This window comes from Barbus barbus (assembly GCF_936440315.1).
Source record: "Barbus barbus genome assembly, chromosome: 37".
NCBI classification, from domain to species: Eukaryota; Metazoa; Chordata; class Actinopteri; order Cypriniformes; family Cyprinidae; genus Barbus; species Barbus barbus.
In genome coordinates this window covers 10,047,852-10,070,921 of record NC_136715.1, presented here as the reverse complement: position 1 = coordinate 10,070,921, position 23,070 = coordinate 10,047,852, and the positions used below count along the sequence as shown (strand labels likewise).

At 36.5% G+C, this 23,070-nt stretch overlaps 3 protein-coding genes across 4 annotated transcripts; 1 reads left to right on the top strand and 2 right to left on the bottom strand.

Moving 5' to 3' along the window:
* Positions 1 to 51: 51 nt before the first annotated feature.
* On the top strand, positions 52 to 3,983 carry LOC306856545 (dynein light chain Tctex-type 3-like). Its single transcript, XM_079395893.1, has 5 exons — positions 52 to 190; positions 671 to 712; positions 920 to 1,043; positions 2,768 to 2,845; positions 3,360 to 3,983. Exons 1-5 carry the CDS (start codon positions 164 to 166, stop codon positions 3,434 to 3,436), a joined length of 348 nt encoding a protein of 115 aa, XP_079252019.1. The 5' UTR covers positions 52 to 163; the 3' UTR covers positions 3,437 to 3,983.
* On the bottom strand, positions 1,217 to 10,934 carry LOC306856544 (NADPH oxidase 2-like). 2 transcript variants are annotated; one of them, XM_079395892.1, is made up of 14 exons: positions 10,789 to 10,920; positions 10,480 to 10,572; positions 9,977 to 10,087; positions 9,762 to 9,846; positions 9,428 to 9,576; positions 8,330 to 8,511; positions 7,123 to 7,255; positions 6,948 to 7,040; positions 6,621 to 6,874; positions 5,216 to 5,378; positions 4,927 to 5,073; positions 4,713 to 4,837; positions 4,490 to 4,620; positions 1,217 to 1,478 (listed from the first exon to the last, which is right to left on the bottom strand). In XM_079395892.1, the coding sequence occupies exons 1-13, from the start codon at positions 10,831 to 10,833 to the stop codon at positions 4,503 to 4,505; spliced, it is 1,698 nt and encodes a 565-aa protein (XP_079252018.1). In that variant the 5' UTR covers positions 10,834 to 10,920; the 3' UTR covers positions 1,217 to 1,478; positions 4,490 to 4,502. The 2 variants fall into 2 exon arrangements, with proteins under 2 accessions (XP_079252018.1, XP_079252017.1); XM_079395891.1 differs by lacking the exon at positions 1,217 to 1,478 and having other exon boundaries at positions 3,795 to 4,620; positions 10,789 to 10,934.
* Positions 10,935 to 11,257: 323 nt separating this feature from the next.
* Positions 11,258 to 22,848, bottom strand: LOC306856467 (endoplasmic reticulum membrane adapter protein XK-like). Its single transcript, XM_079395770.1, has 3 exons — positions 22,481 to 22,848; positions 19,743 to 20,005; positions 11,258 to 13,190 (listed from the first exon to the last, which is right to left on the bottom strand). The coding sequence occupies exons 1-3, from the start codon at positions 22,723 to 22,725 to the stop codon at positions 12,385 to 12,387; spliced, it is 1,314 nt and encodes a 437-aa protein (XP_079251896.1). The 5' UTR covers positions 22,726 to 22,848; the 3' UTR covers positions 11,258 to 12,384.
* Between the last annotated feature and the right edge of the window lie 222 nt (positions 22,849 to 23,070).

Sequence of the window (23,070 nt, the reverse complement as noted above, 5' to 3'; positions counted from 1 at the left end):
GGATGGATGGATGAATAGTGAGTGGGAGGAGAGCCACTAGGTGGCAGCACTCAATCGTCATTGTGTTGCTATTGACACTCAGCCTTTAGTTGTCAGTGAGAGAACAGCTACACTCATCTAAGCTGAGTTTGTTGTCCAGATTTTTCGTTTTCAGGCTAAAAAGATGGAGGAGTATCATTCTGGAGAAGAAGTAAGTGTTATATAAGGCTTGATATGGTATAATTGGTTATTATCTGTCAAACTCTTTAAAACTAGTAAACTGAAGATTGGCATTCAATGCTAGCTTGCTAACCGCTTCATCCGGACAGAAACAAAATAATAATAATCAGGATCGTCCATAATCGTGCATATTTTCGAGTCTTTACAACATTTACACACACACATATATATAGATGACTGAAAGTTCAATTTGATTTATGTTTTACATTATTGTGTTGTTCGTTTTAACATAAAATGATTCAGGGTGTGGCCAAATCATAACGTTAACTTGAATCATAAAGCAAACTATGACTTAAACAACATTGTTGCATTCATAAACTTTTATTCATTAGTATTTTGAGATTTGTTTTGCTTACTTGCGTGTACACATTTTGATCTAATGGATGCGGGTGTTTATGCATTATTAAACCCATTTGACAGCTTGTTTATCTTTTAAAATCTTTCATTTCAGGTGTCTTTCAGTCCAGATGATGCAAGTAATGTTGTAAAGGAGGTAAAATTCACTATAAAAACACACACACACACACACACACACGTATAACAACATTACAAACCCTACATGAGCTGTTGTGTGTCTCACTGAATGAACTGCTTTGTTGTTAGTCTCATGTGTAACTCATGCCTGCAGGATTAATGCTAGCCTATTTATTTGAGTGCAAGTCTGCTCCATTAACTCTGTCTGTGTGTGTTTATCGGTCAGTGCATTGAGGGTATTATTGGAGGCGTGGACTACAGCCAGAACAAAGTCAACCAGTGGACAGCCAGCATAGTCGAACACACTCTCACTCAGTTAGTCAAACAGGGGAAACCCTTCAAGTACATTGGTATGAGCTTTTCCATTTGAGTTCATCTTGTATGCAAATATCTAATAGGTTATATATCTTATGATATACAGTGCCCTCCAAAAGTATTGGAACAGTAAAGACAAAATTGCTCTGTTGGCTGTGGAATCAAGACATTTACGAATATGATTAAAAGATGAATATGAGACAAAACTACAGAATGTCACATTTTATTATTGGGTGATTCAACACATAGATGTTTTACCAGCAAATATGTTCAGCACTTCTAGAGTTTCATCCGTCAATCTGATGTGAGCATAAGTATTGGAACAGTTGCCTCACAGGTCTTCAGCTGTGTGATCAGCTGTGTCCTGTTGCATTAATTCTTCAGATATTAAAAGCAGGGAATGTGTTGTATCAGTTATATCCATTACTTCTGCATTATGAATCTTGCATTCGATGATGACACACACAAACCTAAAAGAAAAGAGGAAATCAATTAGAGCTATAGCAAAAATAAAGGGCATGGAGAAATCAAGAGTTTGGAAACCACCAGCAACCAACAACTACCTGATCGGCTGAGAAGACAACAGTAGTTGATGACAGATAAATCATACAAGCTGTGAAAATGAACCCTAAAAGACGTGTCTGTAAAATCACCAACAACTTCCAGAAAGCTGGCGTGATGCTCTGACAATCTACTGTCCTCAGGAGACTTTGACACAGAATTACAGATGCTACACAGCAAGATGCAAACCTCTGACCAGCACCAAAAATAGAAAGGCAAGATTAGAGTTTGCAAAAAAGCACAAAGGTGAGCCAGAAGAGTTTTGGAATTGTGTTTATGGACCGATGAGACAAAGATGAACCTTTATCTAAGTGATGGGAAAGCAAAAATGTGGAGAAAAAAAGGGAACTGCAATGATCCTAAGCATACAGCCTCATCTGTAAAGCATGGTGGAGGTGGTGTCATGGCATGGGTATGCATGGCTGCCTCTGGAACAGGCCCTCTCAACTTTACTGATGACTTTATGTATGATGACAGTAGCAGAATGAATTTGGAAGGGTACAAAACCATCTTGCCTACCAATATTCAAGAAAATGCCGCCAGATTCATTGGGAAGTGCTTCATATTGCATCAGAATGACCCAAAACACCCTGCCAGTTCAGTCAAGGAATTTATAAGGGCAAAGAAATGGAAAGTCTTAGGTTGCCCAAGTCAATCTCCAGATTTAAATCTGATTGAACATGAATTTCACCAGCTGGAGAGGAGAGTAAAGGCAGAAACTCCCCAAAACAAGCAACAATTGGAATTGGCTGCATTAAAGGCTGGGAAAATCATTTCAAAGGATGAGACCAAGAGTCTGGTGATGTCTATGGGTCACAGACTCACTGCTGTGATTGTGCGCAAGGGATCTGCAACTAAATAATAGCTTTTAATCTTTTATATCTGCCTTATGTTCAACTGTCCCAATACTTATGCTCACATCAATGAGTGGGATGAACTCTAAAAGTGCTGTTCTTTTTATTTGGTAAAACATGTATGTGTTGAAACGGCTAATAATAAAATGTGACATTCTGTAGTTTTGTCTCATATTCATCTTTTAATCATATTTGCGAATGTCTTGACTCCACAGCCAACAGTGCAATTTTGTCTTCACTGTTCCAATACTTATGGAGGGCACTGTATTTATAGGGCTCTATGTCATGTTTTCACAAGGCCAAAAGTGCTGTTGTTGATTGTATATATTGTGTATCAATTTCAGTCAACTGCGCTGTGATGCAGAAAAGCGGCGCAGGTCTTCACACAGCCAACTCTTGTTACTGGGACACTACCACTGATGGTAAAGCTTCTAGTTCTATATAGCTGCTTTGTGCTTTCACAGTCACACTGGCACATTGGTCTTCTAATTTAATTGATATTTTTCTCAATAAAGTTTAATAGATGCATTCCATACTAGTTGTACGTGGAACATGTATAATTTTGCTTATATGAATATGCAGTTACAAATCTCACAATTTAGAATATTTTCCTGCAGTTCTGTGTTTATATCTCAGTATTTGGACTTTTATTTCTCAAAAATATCTCAGTTCTGTTTGTTTTTCAAAGTGTTTGATAATTTTGTCAAATAATTTTTAAAAAGGTATAGTTCACCACTAAAACTGCTTAAAATTTCATGTCCGCTATCTAAACGTGTTCTATTTCATTTATTGCTTTTGTAATAAACATTAGATCTTTATAATAAAATATATATTAAAAAATCTGTGTTTTTAAGTGTCACAATTTTTCAAACTAAATGAGATGACGCACTGTGTGCATTTGATTTGATTCTAATATGTGTGTGTCTGTTTTTGCAGGAAGCTGTACAGTCAGGTGGGAGAACCGCACCATGTACTGCGTCGTCGGTGTGTTTGCAGTGGCTATTGCGCTATGAACAGGAATCAGGGCTGAGACAGACACGGACACAGAAGCATAAAAACACCTTCACTCTAACCATCACATCCTCTGCTTCAATACTGGCTTAAAACCATGTTCAACTTGTCATGTTTTGCCCAGTCTATAAACTTTAAACTGTGTGCAAATGCCTGTCTACCACATTGTATGTTTATTTGCCATTTTTGTTTAAATTGTTTTTTGGGGGGGGGGGTTTTGGACTTGCAAAGGTAATGTGCACCTTTGCTCTGTATAGGATGAAATGCAAATATGTTGATGCTTAATTATTAAAGTTGTCGGATTTGGGTTTATCAATCCAAAATAAATATCAGGATGGGTTTTTTTTTTTTTTTGTCTTCGGACTAAATGAGCCATTTTTCATATCTGAAAATGTATTTAAACTCTCAACCAAATACAAACTATGAGGGGGGATTTACAAACAATGCAAGGATGTCACTTTTTGCCATAATATCTGTTAAACTTTATTTTTGCGAACAATGTAAATCTCTCTCCTTCCTTAAAATTTGAAATCCCCCAATAAATTTGCTAACAAAAAAAATTATAAACAAAACTGAAGTCTATCTATACAGCCCACATAGAATTACCCACTATAACACCATATTCAATTCAATATCTGACTTTGTTTTATAGAGGCATGGATTGTATTGTAACGTTATGATTTAATTGATCAACCCCTCATTGCTAAACTTGAAGATTGTGTAAGGTTATTTAACTTCCACTTAAGAAAGAGGAAGCGGGTTTGGAAAGCAGAATAGTTTCACAGTAAAATACAGCACAGTAAAAAACTCTTTATAGTACATAAAAATAAACTGTGCATCATGCACAGCCATGATATATCTAGACCAATTATACATTTGGAACCGAAAATAAAAACTTTTGAACAAAATCTGCCAGTGCAGTGAAACAAAATCTATTTACAAGATATAATCTTTGAAAACAAGTCTGAATATCTTATGTTGCAGTTTAAGGATTTTTCAATATTTTTCATTGGAAAACAATTCAAAAGACTTAAATTTTTGTAGCATTTACACACTTCGTGAAGCACATCAGAAGTTTTCTTTGTTGAATATAAACTCTGTTCCAGATTCAGTGTGTGAAATACACTGCTTCCCCAGAGCTGTGGCCAAAGCCGTAGGACCACATAGAAAAACGCCTACTTTTGAACTGAAAGAAGGAAGAGGAAGAAATATTATTTATTAATGCACATTAAGTGGAGAAAGCCTTTAACCTGCTGTTATTTACCACACTCTACGTACCCTGGGTGTTGAGTAGCAATGGCACTGAACTCATTGTCCCAGTTGGGTTTACCATACCGAGTCTTCTGCTTAAGCCCAGTGATGGGATCGTTCTCTGCTTCATATTGAACTCTAAGATGGGCCGCCTTTAAACAGTAACCGAAATAATGAGTGTCAAAGTATTTTTGTATTTCAAGAAGTTCAAAATAGTTAAGCGTCTTATCTTTTTGCCCACCTCAGCATCTTTCCAGCGCGTTAGATAGATGTTGTAACTTAGGAAATCCCTCATGTCTTTTTCCATCATCTGCCTTTCCAAACTCTGCAGCAGGTCTGCAAACCATTCGAAAGCCTGCGTCTCTGGACACAGCCAATAGAAATAGATCTGCAGAGGTCAAGGGGTCAGAACGTTACATTTTTGTCGATTTTGAATTTCAATATCTGACTTTGAATAAGACTGAAAAATAAACAAAGATGTCGTTCTCTCATTCAAAGCCTTAATCGCTAAACTTAGTGCCATTTATCACCTTTTTGGTGAAGACGTTTTTGTTCTCCTGGACATGTTTGTACCACACAGACTTCAGAACGGAAGCGAAAGGTGTCACACCAATACCGGCGCCCACAAGCATCACAGCTTCATAACGAAAGACATCCTCACTGGCCGTCCCAAACGGCCCATCCACAGCCACCCTGCACAGAGAAAAACAGACATTCAGTTTTACTAATGACTGAGCATCGTGTTGTATTCTTTTAGTTCTCTACTGTAGGAGGAAGAAATTAGGAAACACATAAGGAGAAATAGCAAGAAAAATTCATCATGTTGAAATAAACATATTGCCTTCCATCTTCTCAAACAGAAACCTGGTCTCCCAACACTTCTCTTTTTCTCAACTGTGATTGTACGCCCACATCCCCTTTTAACGCATGTATTTTCCCATTTTACAAGTGAGACTTACTAGTACTATTAAAAGAACTACATCTGTGTTATTCAAGATATCTACACCTGACATTAAAAAGACAAAAAAAATTATCATTTACGTCATCCTTTCCTATCAAAATGCTTGCTACAGGATGTGAAAACCCAGAAAATCGAATCTGGTCTGAATTTCTGGTCTGAACCTGAGTTTTGGAGGCAGTGTGTAAACGTAATTGACACAGTGTAAGGTCCTATTCATTTTTTAACGTGCAAAAATTTCAGACGAGACTTTTGGACAATCTGTTAATCTGCAAGTTTCAAACCACATCATTTAGTTTTTGCAAGCGACAGCAGTGTACCAGTTCTAAGGCTAACTGTTCTGTCTTTGGCTGCACTGACGAGCACAGAACACTATTTAGAAGCCCAGCCTCACAGAAGACAAGAGAGCAGAGGATTTATTGATTTATTTACTGTATATTACACTGCTGCCACACCGATCTAATATAAACGTGATTTATTTCCCAGCTGTTTACCTTCACAGACATAACCCACTGTTTTTGTACCTCATGTGTGTGTTTTAACATAAACATTCGACATTCAAACTTACAAATAAGTTTAAGCGCAATAAGGCATGAAAGAGAACTTAGCACTCACATGCCATGTGACAACCGCTTTCTATGCACGTGTTTTGGATGTATGCACTCAGAAAACAGTATATTAGAAGTATTAGAAGATATAGCTTTCAAACACATCATTTCAGCGCAATAGACATGATAATCAAAACTAAACAGATGTTTTTTGCAGAGTATCTGAAAAAGGGGCAGGGAGTAGCAGCTCATTTGCAAAATGATATAATAAATGATCTGTGGGGTATTTTGAGCTGAAACTTCACAGACACATTCTGGGGACACCTGAGACTTATATTGCATATTGTAAAAAGGGGCATAATATGGCTCCTTTAAAGAATATAAAGGTGAGTAAATGCTGACAGAATCATTTATCAATTTTAATCTTACTTTGGTAGTGTCCAAGCATCCAGCACCACGGTTTTGTCACCTCCACAGGCTGTATAAAGGGCTTGTGTCCAGTCTCCTACAATTCGGATATGCACACTAAAGTGGTCTTCCTCCGGGGCAGAGGTCAAGGTGAAGGGATGCCATTCTAACTGAGAGATGGACGGGCACTGCATGAAAACATACTGACCGACCTCCATCTTAAAGCCCTTCTTCTTCATCTGCAGCTCAAGGGTCTTGGATGGGTGCATCACCACCTGTAAAGTGACGCAATACAGTAAGAGAGAAAGAAATCTATTGGCGGCTAATCAAACAGCTTGACTGACTAACCTTGGTGACAACCACTTTCTGCTGCGAGCGATAGAAACGCACCAGTCTCTCACATAAATAGAGAAACATGGGGCCAACCACCCACTTCCATGTCTGTAAGAGGATGTACATGTTGAGATGCCATCAAAATGATGAATGAAATGCTAGATGTATTTGAGAATATGTTGGGATATACCATCGGGGGATTTCCAGCAAAGACAGGTTCTGGGCAGGCGGTGCCATTTTGACCCCAAGTCTCGAACTTGCTGTGACATTTAATTGGGTTGTGAACCATTACACTTTCCACAGTCTGGCCTCGCACGATACGCCTACACAGACACACACGCACTGTTATTGAATAAATAATGCATGGCAATTCTCTTGCTAGCATTATGTGCCTGTCAACATGTCTTATGACTGAGATGTGTTATAATGCTTCATTAAAGGCTGCTAGAAAACCTGCCTTTTATTAGCTTAAAACTATGTCTAGCCATGTGCTCACTGGCATGAATGAGCAGAAATGAGTGGGTGGTTGTGTTTTGAAATCATCCCTTATTAGTGCTGAGCAGAATATGTGCAAGAGGAATGTGGTATTGACAGTGGAGTTGAGAAAGCAGAGAGCGCAACAAAGTTGAGAATTGCTAAACTTTAAACAGTACAAATGAAAAGAAAAAGAAAAGTATCCAATCACTGTGAGTGACACCTGTCAAAAACATTCCATTTTGCATATTACTATATTTAATTCAAATGCAGTTTCATGCTGGCTAGGCTGTAGCTATAGGTTAACAAAAGAGTATACAACAAAAGTTGATATAACGGATATACGCTACCAAACTACAAAGGTTTGGTTTCACATGATCCTTCAGAAATTAACATACTAATATGGTGCTCATTAAATATTTCCTATTAACAGTTATGCTGCTTAATATTTGTGTGGAAACATTTGCATTACATTTTGATAAAAGATTCTTTGATAAATAGAAAGTTCAAAGGAACTGCGTTTATTTAAAATAAAAATCTCAAATCAACTTCAAATTGGACCCAACACAACTCTGTTGTCATTTTTAATGCATTGTTCCTGAATGAAAGTATAGAAAAATCATATTGTCGTGTCGTGGCCTAATGGCTAGGGAGTTGGACATGTAACCCGAAGGTTGCGGGTTCGAGTCTCAGGTCTGACAGGGATTGTAGGTGGGGGGAGTGAATAACCAACGCTCTCTCCACCTCAATACCACGACTAAGATGGGACCCTTGAGCAACTGTGTGTGCGTGCATGTGCACGTGCACTTGGATGGGTTAAATGCAGAGCACAAATTCCGAGTATGGGTCATATTGTGATCTACACGTGTAGTTTTGGTTTCGATTAACAAAAAATACAAATATTAATTGAACTAAACCCTCACCCAATTCCATGAGCCACCAAACCGATGAAAAAGATGATGAACAGGTGATGGGTGAACCAGAACACCTCGAAATATGACCTTCTGATGACCTCCATAGAGGAAGTGATGATGAGGATCAGGGCGAGGGTGATGACCACCCCCGTCAGTCCTGCTATTGTAGTAAACATCACTATAGTTGGGTTCTGGGAAATCAAAAACACAAAAATGACAACATAAAACATTACTCAAAATACAACATAAAATAAAAGCAACATTAAATTAAAAAAAAAACAAAGATGAAGTAGACTGCAAAAATCTAAAGTCTCATATACACTACCGTAGAAACGTTTGGGGTCAGTATTCAACAATGATATATTAAATTAATCAAAAGTAACCATTTATAATGTTAAAATAAATGCTGTTATTTTAAACTTTTAAACTGAATCCTAAAAGAAAAAAAAATCAGTTTCCTCAAAAATATTAAGGAGCACAACTGTTTTCACATTTGTTTTCATTGATTTCTGAAGGATCATGTGACACTGAAATAATAATATTTCATAGTATTACTGTTTTTACTGTATTCTTGATCAAATAAATGCAGACTTAGTGAGCATATGACTTCTTTCCGAAACATTTCAAATATCTTCCCGATCCCAAATGGTAGTGTATACAGAGATAGTGTGTAGAGGTAAAACATTTGATTTTTTTTGTAAACCCACAAAATCGTTCAAATCTGATATAGATACTCTCGATAGCAGCTACAAAAACAGTAGATCGTTTCATATCAGTCACAGGATGTGTGTGTTGATTGTGTTTCAACATGGCACTATTAATGCTTTTGTTATGATCATGGACTTCTCATCCTCTCAATGTTCTATTTCTGGCTACTGTCCACAGGTCATCATAGCAAAACCATGGCAACAGAATTTTTAAAATGATGTGATCACAACAACGGCAGCAGCATGATGGTTATGTGATGTAACCGTGGGTGGAAGTGGGAGGTGGAACTGAAGTGAGATCAGTTGGAGGTTCCTTGTGTAATGAACGAGATGCAGAGTTTTAATGGGGATTTCTGTTAACAATGAGACTGTGTAACGGTGAAACGAGTAAAAACCTCACCGTCTCATTGGTTCTGATAGGGTTCAGGTAGGATCTGTTGTCATTGTTGCCAATCTGAGAAAGCACGTAAGGCAGGTGACTGCTGTCGATCATAAGCTGGGAATCCATGAATCTTTCAAAGTTGAACAAGTGAGCTATGATGTGAATGGCTGGGAGAATATACAAGATATCATCAGCAAGGTTTATAGAATTTCATCCATAAAATATAATATACACTCCCAGAAAAACAGTACAGACTGTCTTAAAGGTACATTTTTGTACCTTTTTCGTTGAGTTTAGATTTTAGGGTTTGAGGAAAGATTTGAAGGTAAGTGAATAGTCTTTCTTGTTGTACCTGTGTGCAGGGCAATCATGTAGGCCACTAGTTTGTGGAAAGTGAGGTTTCTGTCTAGCTGACGGGCTGCAGTGCGGCTACAGTACTGCAAACACACACACACACACACACACACACACACACTCACACCATTAATGAGGAGATTCAGGCTTTTTCACTTTCATTACCTGAAGTGGATAAGCCTTTCACTTTCGCTCTGTTGCTCTTTTCCTGACCTGTATGGATCCGCGTAGGAACGAGAGCAGATTTCTGCAGACGGGCAGCAAGATCAACATGCAGTTAAAATTCAGACATGCAGCTGGAGCTCTGGCCCATGAGAGAGCATGCTGCGTGAGAGTGTGTGAGAGAGAGAGAAAATGAGCCTTAGAGACAGGGGAAAGTTTCATTTCCTATTTTAAGCTCTGAACAACATTTTCTCTGTTGCATTAAAAACTGTACTTACAGATAAAATGTAACAATATATAGGCCTACATATGAGAATTGTACTTTTCTAAATTCTGAGAACAATCCACTATCTTAGTAAAATATACAGATATGAAATTAGATTAACAATATAATTTAACATAATTAACACTGGATTATTACAGTTACGAATGACATAATGACATCAATACAATTATTTACAATCATAAACAAATACAACAATAATACAGTAATCATATTCATACATCATTGAATAAATTAAACGTTTAAAATGCATAAATTATTCAACACTTACCCCAAGGATGACTCTAGTATAGTAGTATCTATCAACCAAAAACGCCATATAAAAATGCACAAAGAGAAACACATTGATGCCGAGCCATACCAGCTGAAAAACACAATGGAGAGCGTCTGAGAAGATTTGCAGACTGATTAAGTAAATCTAGTATAAGGTATAAAGCAAGGGGAGTATCTCTGTTCTTCAGTATGTTTAAGAATTAAAAAATAATGCACCAAACAGACACACACATACACAAATGCAAACTTTAAAATCCAAAGATAATAAAGAATGAGAAAGTTCAAATTTATAACTCCAATAGCTTACAATAACAAAAATGGATAGTCCTTCATTAGCAGCAAAGTTTCCCATGATGTTGAGCTGTGTAGAAAGAGTAAATCAAGAGAAGTGTGGATGAACGATTTTGAAGAAAGCCACAAGACAAAAGGGGATTTGGTATATATAGCAGAGAAGCAAATCAGGAAATACTGTCACAACTGTGAGACCATGAGAAACCATCAAGCAAAGTTCCTCAACCTAAAGGGGATGGTCAGATGATTCTCAGTTCTCTTTCTGATTTATAGTCAAGCCTGTCATTCATTTTTAGTTGTTGCAGCATCAGAACTTTTATGGTTATATGATTTAAATAATAATTTAAAAAAATTGTAATTTGGCTTTAATTTAAGTTATCAGAAAAACACTGACCTCACACATAGAAAACATACAGTAAACACAATGATAATGTTTCTAAATAAATAAATAACAATATAAGTTCAATAAACTGTGTACCACCATGGACAAAATAACATTCTCCTTTATTTATTTTAAAATATGGGTTTAGCTGACAGTTGCACATATCAAAAGCAGTGGTGTGCTCTATATACAGTGTGCTGAAGGACATATTTTGAGTTTCCAGATGTAACCCAATCACAAAGTCTTGCAAAATGAGTAAACTCAAGCAATTCAACTCCCCACAAGAGGGCAGTAAAGTTCGGATACAATCTTCTACTGCCTTCAAAGAAAATAAAGACATTTTTTTACTTTTTGTAATAAAAATCAGAATAATGTGCAAAAGAGGCCTCCAGATGAGACAAGTGCAAAATAGGAGTGTAAACAAAGGAAAGAAAAAGCAATCGATTAAATCATTCTTTGCAGGATTATGAAGGTCCTGGCAACCCAAATGGCATTCTCTCTATCCACTAGTCCTTAAATTTCAGGCAATTGCTTAAATTTAGGCCATATGTTATCATATGATAGGACACTGTCATATGACCAATCAGGGCTAATTTCACAGTCTTACACACAGTATGAGTAGAGCAATAAGATAAACTAGAAGAAAGTAAACATTTTTCAGAAAGCAATGCCCCCAAGGTGATGATAAAAAATCAACAGCTTAAATACAATCGTCTAAATAAATCTGCTTTAAACAATCCATACACAGAGACAGCTATAACATTAATCAAACCAACACCGTACGAGGGACAAAGCGCTCCCACATCACATGACAAAAGCAGCGGTTTCATCTCGGTAGGGAATTTCACATGCACTTCAGTGGAACATGCTGGCTCGTTTGCCTTGTACACCAAACAAGAAAAAGTATATTCATCTCAAAGTACAACAAACGTTGACTTTTACATTCCACCATTAAGACAGGAATCCAACATTTTCATTTTATTTCTCCCTTTTGATCCTTAAAGGGCACTTCATACAGTCTTTTTATAGGGATAGTTCACTTACAAAAGAAAATTCTGTCATTATTTACTCACTCTCGTGTTCCAAATGGTTCCGAATGACTTTATACCATCAAAAAAAACTTTCTTCTGGAGAAGAATAAAGTCAATAGGTTTGGCATGACATGAAGTTGAGCAAATGATGACCGACTTGTCATTTTTAGTTGAACTATTTCTTTAAGATGTGCTTTGCTCACACAGTGCTGCACAAACTCTGTCCAGTGTCCCCTTTGGTAACGCAGGGTGGATCGTCTCCAGTGTCTTTTCCTGGTGGTTTGGTCCTCATGGAACCCGGCTGGGAAATCGTCCCACGAAGCATGCAGAGGGATCCACAGCATTCCCAAAAGCCTTGGGCTGGACTGGATGAGAAGAGTTGTCGGCAAGGGTGGCAAAACTGGTAAAAGAGCAACATAAAGAAAACAGCTGTGGCATAACCCAACAACAGCAACAGTTCTAACACAGGAGCGTCCACCCATTGGTAGAACTCAGTCTGGTGGACGTACCACATCAAAGTCAGCCCCATGTTCTCGACAAAACGAAGGGAATAATACACAGCGAGGCGCCTCCACGCCTGACCCTTATCGATCAGATCAGGGTCGTCCAATCTAAGCTGAACGGCAGACCAGCAGAACACGTTGATGCCGGCGTACAAGAAGGTCAACATGCAAAGGACAATAGTGGTCCCGACACGGGTCAACGTCTTCTCAATGTTCTCCGGGAAAGGAGAGCGGCTGCTCCAGAAGAGAACCCACGGGTGCAGAAAGAACAGGACGAAGTTGGCTGACACCACCGGAAGCACCCATACCTTCAACACAGAGCTGAAGAGGACCAAAACTGCCACGCGTGTGGCGATCTCGAACCCTCGCCACAGGAACACGCACAGGTATGCCAAAGGACGCACGGAGACTTCGTAATCATCGTAGCGTATCTTTATGGCCAGAATGTTGCAGCGTAGGGCTCCGTATACAATCGAGAGAAGGGAAATTACCATCAGTGTACCTGGCAAAGAGCAAAAAGAATGAAACATGATCACGTTAAATCCAAACATACTTTGTGGTTAAGAGCAACTGAACAAACATTTGCATTAGATAAGTAGGTATTGAATAAATAAACCACTCCAGTGTGTATAGAGGCCCAAATATGCAGAAATTATAAATAAACAATTAAACAAGGAAAGACAGAAAAAAGAAAAGAAATATATGACTATATATGACCTTCTCCATTCCCATGTGGCACATAGAAAAGTAAAAATAAATACATTTAAAAATAAATAAATAAATATGGAAATAAATAAATGCATGAAAAATATACAAATAAAAAACTAAAGTATTAATAAAAACCTTTATACCCAACACATTTCCATGTAGCAGATAATAAACACATGTATAAATAAATACACAAATAAACGACTTGATACTTTCTTCATTTCCATATTTCAAACAGAAAAGAATGAATGAATGAATGAATGAATGAATAAATAAATAAAAGCAAAAAATAAAATAAAAATACAGAAAATAACACAAAAAAGCGATACAAAAATAAATTCAGGACAAAATTAAATGAAAAATTAACTATATTTGTTTTATCAAATCATTTATTTCTCTGTTTATTTTTATTTGGTTTTGGGCCTTTATAACTGTGGCACAGAATATGTTGCCATTCGGCTGCATAATTAGGGCCCAAGCCAGTAAGGCGCAGGGCCCTATTGTTCTTCTAAGGATTATTATTTTTTTTTTTATTTTTTTTTTTTTTTATTTCAATCATCCGGGCACTTTTGGGGGCCTTAACGTGCCCGAAAACTCTCGAAAATTGGCACGCACATTGGAACCTGCGGCCATTAGGACGCCGCTGAGGCTGGGACCCGGGCGTGGCACAGGGGCTCTACGGCGCCCCCTGGAAAATTGTCAGAAAACTTGATGTATAGCTCACACATACTTGCACGTATTCATATGAAACTCGGTACACATATAGAACTCATTGAGCTGAACAACTTTCACGCAGCATGTCTTAGGCTCCGCCCAACAGGAAGTCGGCTATTCAGGGCTGTTTAAAAAGCGCATGCTCTGGAATTTGATATACTCCTCTGAGGATTTCCATACGATTGCCACCAAACTCGGTGAACATGATCTCAGGACATTGGGGACGCTAAATTGCGAAGATATTTTTGATATGTCGAACGGTTTGCCCGTGGCGAGGCGATGAAGTTATGGCGAAAAATGAGACCCAGGAAATGCCTAATAACGTCCACATACATTGTATGATGTAGATCAAACTTCAGTGATTTGTTCTTTGTATGATGCCGATCGGATAGATGTGACTATTATGACTGAAAGTTATAGCGCCACCAACTGGCTGCAGGAAGTGTGTCGTTTTCAAAATGCTTTGAATTCAGCATCTTATTTTTACTCGATTTGCTTCAAACTTCACCAGAATAATGTCAAAACACGGCCGATGTAAAACTGTGAAGGGAAGATTGATATCTAAAATTATGTTGCCATGGCAACGTGTCAAAGTTGAAAATTCGTTTCTGGTGATTTTGAGGCAGATAACATGTTTAGAATGTCATGAAACTCAACACACATATGAGTATTAATGATAGTTAGACACTGGAAAAAGCTCATAAACGGGCGTGGAAGAGGCACTCTATAGCGCCACCTTTTGTCAAAAATGAGGGGGTTAGTTTTAGCTACAGACCCCAAACTCGGTACATAAATTGTTCTAATTAATCCGGACAACTTTCTAATTTACAGTCATTAGCTACGACCAACAGGAAGTCGGCTATATTTATTTTAATGTGGGTTTTTTTTAAAAACGGGCTGTAAACAAATTAATACTCCTCCAAGCAGAAACACGGAAATCACACCAAACATTTTTTATCATGATGCCAAAATACTGAAGATGCTAAATTGCGGACGGATTTAGGATATCTTGAACGATGATTTAATGGCAATTTATTAAAGTTACAGTAAAAAAGATCATTTCTTTTTTTTTTTTATCTTTTAAGAGCAGCTTCCAAACACTTCATAAAAAATTACATACACAGAACAATACAGTCTGAGGATATGTGATTAATTTTATGAATTTACAATACACTATGCAGAGGAGAAAATTTGAAAACTATCAGAGAGTTAGACTTAGACTGCTTCTGAGTGAGAGATCCCTGTCAGCCTGCAGCTGAGTGAGGGGTGGGGGTGGGGTGGGGTGTGAGTGACTGTGTGAGTGACTGCGTGGATTGAGCCAGTGGGTGAGAGAGAGAAAGAGAGAGAGAGGGTCTGTTTTTTTAAATCTTTAAAAAATGCTTATAAATCATTAAAGATTTTGATAACACTTTATAATAAGGTCTCAATTCTTAACATTAGGAAATGCATTAATTAACGTGAACTAACAATGAAAAATATATTTTTACAGCATGTTAATTCTTCCATGATAGTATGAACTAACAAAAAACAATTTTTTTAAAGCATTTATTAATCTTTTTAATGTTAGAAAATTAGTCATGTTCAAAAGATAAACTTTAAAATGTAATAATATATAAACACATTTTGGAATTAATATTGATCAACATTAAATGGTATATAATTATTAATGATTATATATATATATATATATATATATATATATATATAATGATAGCTACAGACACCAAACTCGGTACATAAATTGTTCTTATTAATCCGGACAACTTTCTAATTTACAGTCATTAGCTACGACCAACAGGAAATCGGCTATTTTTTTTTTTTTATGTGTTTTTTTTTTTTTTAAACGGGCTGTAAACAAATTCATACTCCTTCAAGCAGAAACCAAAAATTCACACCAAACATTTTTTCACATGCTTCCAAGATACTGAAGATGCTACATTGCGGACTGATTTAGGATATCTTGAACGGTGATTTAATGGCAATTTATTAAAGTTACAGTAAAAAAGAACACTTTTTTTTTTTATCTTTAAAGAGCAGCTTCCAAACACTTCATAAAAAATTACATACACAGAACAAGACAGTCTGAGATATGTGATTAATTTCATGAATTTACAATACACTATGGAGAGCAGAAAATTAAAACTATCAGAGTTCTCCTGTCTCTGTGCTTCTAATGTGTGCGGTGGGTGACTGGGTGGGTGACTGACTGTGTGAGTTCAGTGAGTGTGGAGGGGGAGAGAGAGAGAGAGAGAGAGAGAGAGAGGGTCTGTTTAAACTTCTCAATAAAATCCTTAAAAAATGCTTATAAAGCATTAAAAGTTTTGATAACACTTTATAATTAAGTCTCTTTTGTTAACAGTAGGGAATGCATTAATTAACATGAACTAACAATGAAAAATATATTTTTTACAGCATGTTAATTCTTCATTGATAGTATGAACTTACAATGAACTAACAATGAACAAAATATTTTTAATATTAGAAAAATAGTCATGTTCAAAAGATAAAACTTTAAAATGTAATAATATATTAACACATTTTGGAATTGATTTTGATAAACATTAAATGGTATATATTTATTAATGATGTAAATTAACAACAGTTAAATAATGTTGTTTTTAACATTGGTTAATTCACAAATAACATTAAATATTAACAATATATGTTTTACTTTATTCATTTGTGTTAGAATAAATTATTCATGTTAGTTAATGGAAAAATAAATCATTAAAAAATGCTTATAAATCATTAAAACCTTTGGTAACTATAATAATTTCTCATTTGTTAGCATTAGTAAATGCATTAACTAACATCAACTACCAATGAAAAATATATTTTCACAGAATTTAAAGTTTTATATGTTGTTCTGTGTGTGTGTGTTTCACAGAGTTGATGGTTTGGAATAACCCTTTAATTGCCGTATCCCTTAAAACCAAACTGCCAGAGGGTTACTGTAATGTGTGTGCTCGCTGGGCACCGTTTTATCGATGCCACCGGGATGGCGTATGCTGACGGCTTGGGCCCGTCATCGCTGCTCGCAGCTATATTTTACTATTTACTACTACTGTTTACTATTGTTGTTAAGTAATAAAAGATAACAAAAGCAGATACCCTGAAGGCCCAAATCCACCAGCAGTGCAAACATATGGCCTCCATCAGCCTTCCATCTAATCTAAAGTCAGACACCGTTTCATTACTCTATGCCTCATGAGTTAAGGGGTCAGACTGATTCACTATCCTTTATGATCTGCAGTACTGCCTTCAAGGATAGACCGCAAGGCTGTCAACACATTCCTCATGCAGCGCAGATGACTACATATCTGCGAGGCAGAGTCAGGTCTATAATTCCTAATATTCAATGTGAAGTGAGAGTTGATGGGTGGAGAGTAAAAGCTTGCAAATGCCTAAGCCGTATACAATATACAGTGGAGTCCAACAGTCCAAAAGAGACCATTTTCCTTGCATTTGTAATAAAATACACATTTTACATTTTCATTATTATTATTATTAGCATAACAATCTAGATGAAATGTCTAAATAAATGCACATGAATTTTGTAAGAATATTGCCATTATATGTTGTTTATTAGTTATTTTCACAAGAAATCCTATGACTTTATTTTGTTCCAGGTTAACAAAAATAATGATGATGAAAAAAAAAACACTGTATATGTTGCAGTAAATGTTGTTTATTGGTCTTTTTATGCAAAATCCCAGGTTTACAATAATAATAATAATAATAATAAATTAAAATAATAATAAAAAAATAATCCAGGTTTGAATAAATACAAAAGTTTTTAAATATATCATAGTCTCAGCCTACTGGCAACGTATGTTATTTATTGGTTATTTTCAGTGACTGTTCAGCGCTTCTGGGTATTTCAAAATGAATTTATCTGTGGTCTAGTTTATAAATAATTTCTGTCTGTTGAGGGCTGCACATACTGTCTGAAACCATGCTATCTTCTAGCTCAGTGGTTCTCAAACTTTTACACCAAGTACCACCTCAGAAAAATATTTGGTTTTCCAAGTACCACCATTATGACCAACATTAAAATGCAGTACCACTATGCACAGTTAAAAACAACAACAACAAAACCAATCCGTTTTATTCCTAATAAGAATATTTATTATTGTCAGCCTCTTAAAACATTGTAAATACACAGTTTGAACATTAACACTGCACTGTGTTTACTTCCAAGTAAATAAAAAACTTAATTAAATTAAAATATATTGTACCTAAAAGTGAAATAAAAACTTTACTGTACTTAAATGTTAAAAAAACGTACTTAAAGATTAAATGAAAATGTACCTTACTTAACATTTAAGTACAGTAACTTACAGTTTTTATTCAACTTTTAAGTAGCTACAATACATTTTCATTTAATCTTTAAGTACAGTATAGTTTTTATTTCACTTTACAACAGGCTGTAAGTGTAGCTGCAAGTAACGACAATCAGGCCGCAAAAGCCAGCTGAATACGCCCAGCTCTGAGCGCTTGAACGGCGAATGCGACAAGTATAAAAGCCTCGTCCGTTTGGGAAGGTGCGTGCGCAGTCAGGGGAGGCTCGCGAAGCGGAGACAGGCGAAAGTATAAATCCAGCTTGAGAGGGCAGCGTATTTGTTTTTTTTGTTTGTTTTTTTCAGTTGAGATGCTGTGGTTGCTATGATATGGAATATCCGCTAAGGTAATATGGCAGACGCATCGCGAATGAATGTTTCTCCAAACATTATTTTTCATAACAATATTATGGTACTCTGGAGGGTGTGACCCATGTGAGGGTGTCCCGCCCCTCCTCCACTGTGATTGGTTAGCTGACTAAAAAGTGACATTAATGAGCGCTAAGTTTTTACCCAAACATTCTTCAACTCTCGGCGCTGAGAAAAGAACGCCCGAGTGCTCAGCATGAAAAAGACACTCCCATTTAAAACAATTTTTAAAAATGTGTTAGCCTCGGGCAAAAAAAAAAATGCTTTGGTGGACACGCGGCCTAATTTATATTTAATTCAGAGATTCCACTAAAGGAAGCTCAAGTACCACTAGTGGTATGCGTACCACACTTAACCACTGCTCTAGCTGATATTCTCAGAAACAAAGTGTGCGTCCTTGAGATAACAAGAGGAAACAGATAGAAGTCATCTCAGTGCACAACTAGAAGTCATCTCAGAGGCATTCAGTGTAACTCAAGCATGTGTGTAGAATGTGTCACTGAGGGGAGCCTGACAAATTTAGTTGGGTGACATGGAGAACAGTTCCATGTTTACAGGACTTACAGAGAGATTATTCTAAAGAGGAAACTTTGAGAATGTGCAAAAGAGACCACATTGGTTGGGCAGAAATTTTATAAAAACCAACTGCTCTCCCTGACATTTTACACTTTACAGACGAGGTGGAGAATGCGGGAAATGACAAAACTCATTAACCATGAAAGTCATAAGCTCATAAGCTTGCAATGCTCCACTTTGGGAGTTGTACTTCAGAAGGCCAAATAACAGAACGAAAACAAAGCAGGAATAAGAAAAATGGCACTAAGCTTTTAGTTTCTCTAAAAGCCTTTATTAACCTAGTCTGTCTCCTGCAGGGCTCTATTTTAGGTGTGTCAGAATGCACTTGATAGTGTGTGTCTTCTCACCTCTACCGATGGACACCCCTTTCTGCAGCACACAGATGTAGAGTTGCAGTGTGAGCTGGGGTGCAGAGCCCAGGAAGGCCTGTATGACCGATGTCCTGGCAAAAGCGGCCCTGTGGGTGATTAACTTCCCCTCTGCCTGGCCCACTTCCTGCTCCACCTCCTCGGTCTGCCCTTCCCGGGGCATCTGCTTCTTACGGGTGATGGTGACATACGGCTCCTCCACCTTTCCAGCACTGCCATAGATACAGAAGGCATCCAAGCACCTAAAGGCATAAAACCGAATTTTATTGTTTGAATAAACGAGTGGCCAAGGTTTAAAACAAACAAACAACAAAAAAAAACAACAAAAAAAAAAACAATATATATATATATATATATATATATATATATATATATATATATATATATATATATATATATAATGTATATGTGTGTGTGTGTATACTAAAACAAATTTATATTTCTAAATGTGGATTATTTGCTCAATTTTTATTTTAGTTAAAATAACATATATCACCATTGGTTACATTTTATAAAAAAAAAATAGTTCTTTACTTTTAAAATGATAATCAAAAGACACAACTATACTGCCTTTGGTTATTTTTATTATTAAAAAACAATACAATAATAAAAACTGTCCTATATCTTTATAAATACCAGTTGAGAAACAACATATGTGACCCGGGACCACAAAACCAGTCATGAGGGTCAATTTTGTGGAACTGAGACTTACTGAATAATTGAGATTTGCTGAAAGCTGAATAAATAAGCTTTCGATTGATGTATGGTTTGTTAGGATTGGACAACACTTGGTTGAAATACAACTATTTGAAAATCTGGAACTTGAGGGTGCAAAAAAATCTAAATATTGAGAAAATCACCTTTAAATTTGTCCAAATTAAGTCCTTAGCAATGCATATTACTAATCAAAAATTAAGTTTTGATATATTTATGGTAGGAAATGTACAAAATATATTCATGGAACATGATCTTTTACTTAATATCCTAATGATTTTTGGCATAAAAGAAAAATCTATAATTTTGACCCATACAATGTATTTTTTCCCAATTGCTACAAATATACCCATGCTGCTTAAGACCAGGGTCACATATATTGCCTTGGGTAAAATAAAATACAATAAAACAAAATAAAATAAAAATTGTTCTACACTTTTTTTAAATTATCGTTGAAAAACAAATAACAAAATATTGCATTTGGTCATTTTATTATTAAAAATAATGATATTAGGGGGTTACTGGATTGGCTGCAAATGTCCTATAAATGTTGAAGTCCAATTATATTCATCCTCCATGTCACAATAGACCATGTCACAGTTCAGAGAATTGCGCTCAATCCAGTGAGAGCTCACAAGCAATGTTCTAGCTTACCCGAGGACAGCTTTTATAAGGCCTCAGTGGGCGATCTGTCCATCTCATTTAAAATGCAGAGGCAAGGTCTCACAGGACAGGTAGTAGCTGCCAACCACTGAGTGAGTATTTCCTATCCCAAACCTTGACAACAGCCTTGCTATTTTACAATAATAGGGTACAGGCAACCTTGATGTTAATGTGACGGATGACAGTGTGTTAAGAGACAGCCAAGGGAGTCTTTACAGCCCATTCACACTAATTCAGCTAAATAAACAACTGAATTACACATAAATCACAAAGGTCTGAAACATTGCTGGGCTTTATCTGAAAGAACTGGCCCAGGTCATGTTGCTAAACTGTACCATTAGAAAAGGCGATATCAATGCTTCAATTATGCACACAGTCAATGCAAAAACACACAGAAACTGATAGAGATGGAACAGTTCACTGTGAGGCCTGGACTGGAATGGAAAGCAAACTGTCAATAACATACTAATAGATGATTTGAGGACACAAATTGTCCACAAATTGCAGCTTGTGTAATATAAATACATGTACATACAAATATATATATACATATATATATATATGATGTATTATTTATATTCTATTATGTTATATAGATCACAGCTAACATAATTTTTAAGACAGTACAAAAACAAAGAACATAAATATAATGTTAATAATTGGTTATTATTATATACAAAAACATAATTTAACATGAAAATAAATTTAAATATTAAAATAAGATTTAATAAATAAAGAAATTAAATTTTTTGCTAACGGTAGGGGAACGTACTCGTTAAATTTTATAATTTGAAAAAAACATTTCATAACATCATCTATACTTCATGTGAAGAGCATATTTTTATTAGCATTATAATATTTGTATTATACAGTAAACAATTCACTGATGAGAAATGGACATGGCAATATTATAAGCATTAAATGCTGTTGTCATGGCCTTGAGTAAAAAGCTAATAACTGCAAATGTTATCACTGTCACTATATTAAAAGCCATATAGGCATATCCAAATATAAATTATATTGTTTGTCAAATAGAATGTTAACAGCTTACAGAAAATTATTTAAAAGCACCTTATCAGAAATGAAATGTGTGCATTTCACGGAAAACCCCGGGGACATGAAGCCTTGAGCCCTGAAACCATGACACTTTGACACGACTGCGCACTGTGGACTATGAATTAAACGACACATTTTCATAATATTTGTAACAGGAAAAGCACAGGTTCATGTGCGTGTTTTCGTCCAATCCGTATGGATAATTCCCTTCCACAGGCTTGAAATAAGGAAAAATGCATCCAAATAACGTTACACCGAAGAAGAATTGCAAATTGGCCACTCACCTTATTATTGGTCCTAGTTGTAGTATATGAAGCAGCAGCACTAGAGGTCTGTCTCTGCTCAGGTCTCTGTGAATAAAGATCAGTGTGAGCTGCACCAGCACGGATGGCACGAGCGTGAAGAGGAGCGTGAAGCACTGCCAAATCTGATCACCAGCGGAGCGGTAAGTGCTGCTCAGATACAGAGCAGCCGTCGTCTCGGCCGTAAACAAAGACACCGACACAAGGACAGAGATAGGGAGTCTCATCCTCACTCAACCATGTTGGTTTTCTGTTCTTGGATCTCGTGAGCCTGCATTTTGAAGTTACAGTGGACGTATCAACCAGCAGCAGCAGCAGCAGCAGATTCACAGCTGATCTCCGCGGCGAATAGCGGTCGCTAACCGGTAGAGGGCGCAGTGAGATGTAGCCACGTTCTACCTGGAGCCTGTTTCATAAAACAAGTTTACCAAATAAGCCTGGTTCATTTCAGCTAGTCTGACTTATTTTGAACCAAATCAACTGACAGTTGTTCTATTTTTTTATTCATCTTGTTTTTGTTCTGTTGCACTGTGGACAAATCAATTCCACCTATCATTAAATGGGGACTTTCT

Excerpts from the sequence above, each read along its gene's own strand:
- LOC306856544 (XM_079395891.1), bottom strand. The coding sequence starts at position 10,833 with ATGGGAAACTTTGCTGCTAATGAAGGACTATCCATTTTTGTTATT. Across the intron at positions 9,847-9,976 it reads TCCTACGCGGATCCATACAG|TACTGTAGCCGCACTGCAGC; the intron begins GTCAGGAAAAGA and ends GTGTGTTTGCAG. Across the intron at positions 9,577-9,761 it reads CATGATTGCCCTGCACACAG|CCATTCACATCATAGCTCAC; the intron begins GTACAACAAGAA and ends ATATTCTCCCAG.
- LOC306856467 (XM_079395770.1), bottom strand. The coding sequence starts at position 22,725 with ATGAGACTCCCTATCTCTGTCCTTGTGTCGGTGTCTTTGTTTACGGCC. Across the intron at positions 20,006-22,480 it reads CAACTAGGACCAATAATAAG|GTGCTTGGATGCCTTCTGTA; the intron begins GTGAGTGGCCAA and ends TTATGCCTTTAG. Across the intron at positions 13,191-19,742 it reads AGGGGTGTCCATCGGTAGAG|GTACACTGATGGTAATTTCC; the intron begins GTGAGAAGACAC and ends GCTCTTTGCCAG.
- LOC306856545 (XM_079395893.1), top strand. The coding sequence starts at position 164 with ATGGAGGAGTATCATTCTGGAGAAGAA. Across the intron at positions 1,044-2,767 it reads GAAACCCTTCAAGTACATTG|TCAACTGCGCTGTGATGCAG; the intron begins GTATGAGCTTTT and ends TATCAATTTCAG. Across the intron at positions 2,846-3,359 it reads CTGGGACACTACCACTGATG|GAAGCTGTACAGTCAGGTGG; the intron begins GTAAAGCTTCTA and ends CTGTTTTTGCAG.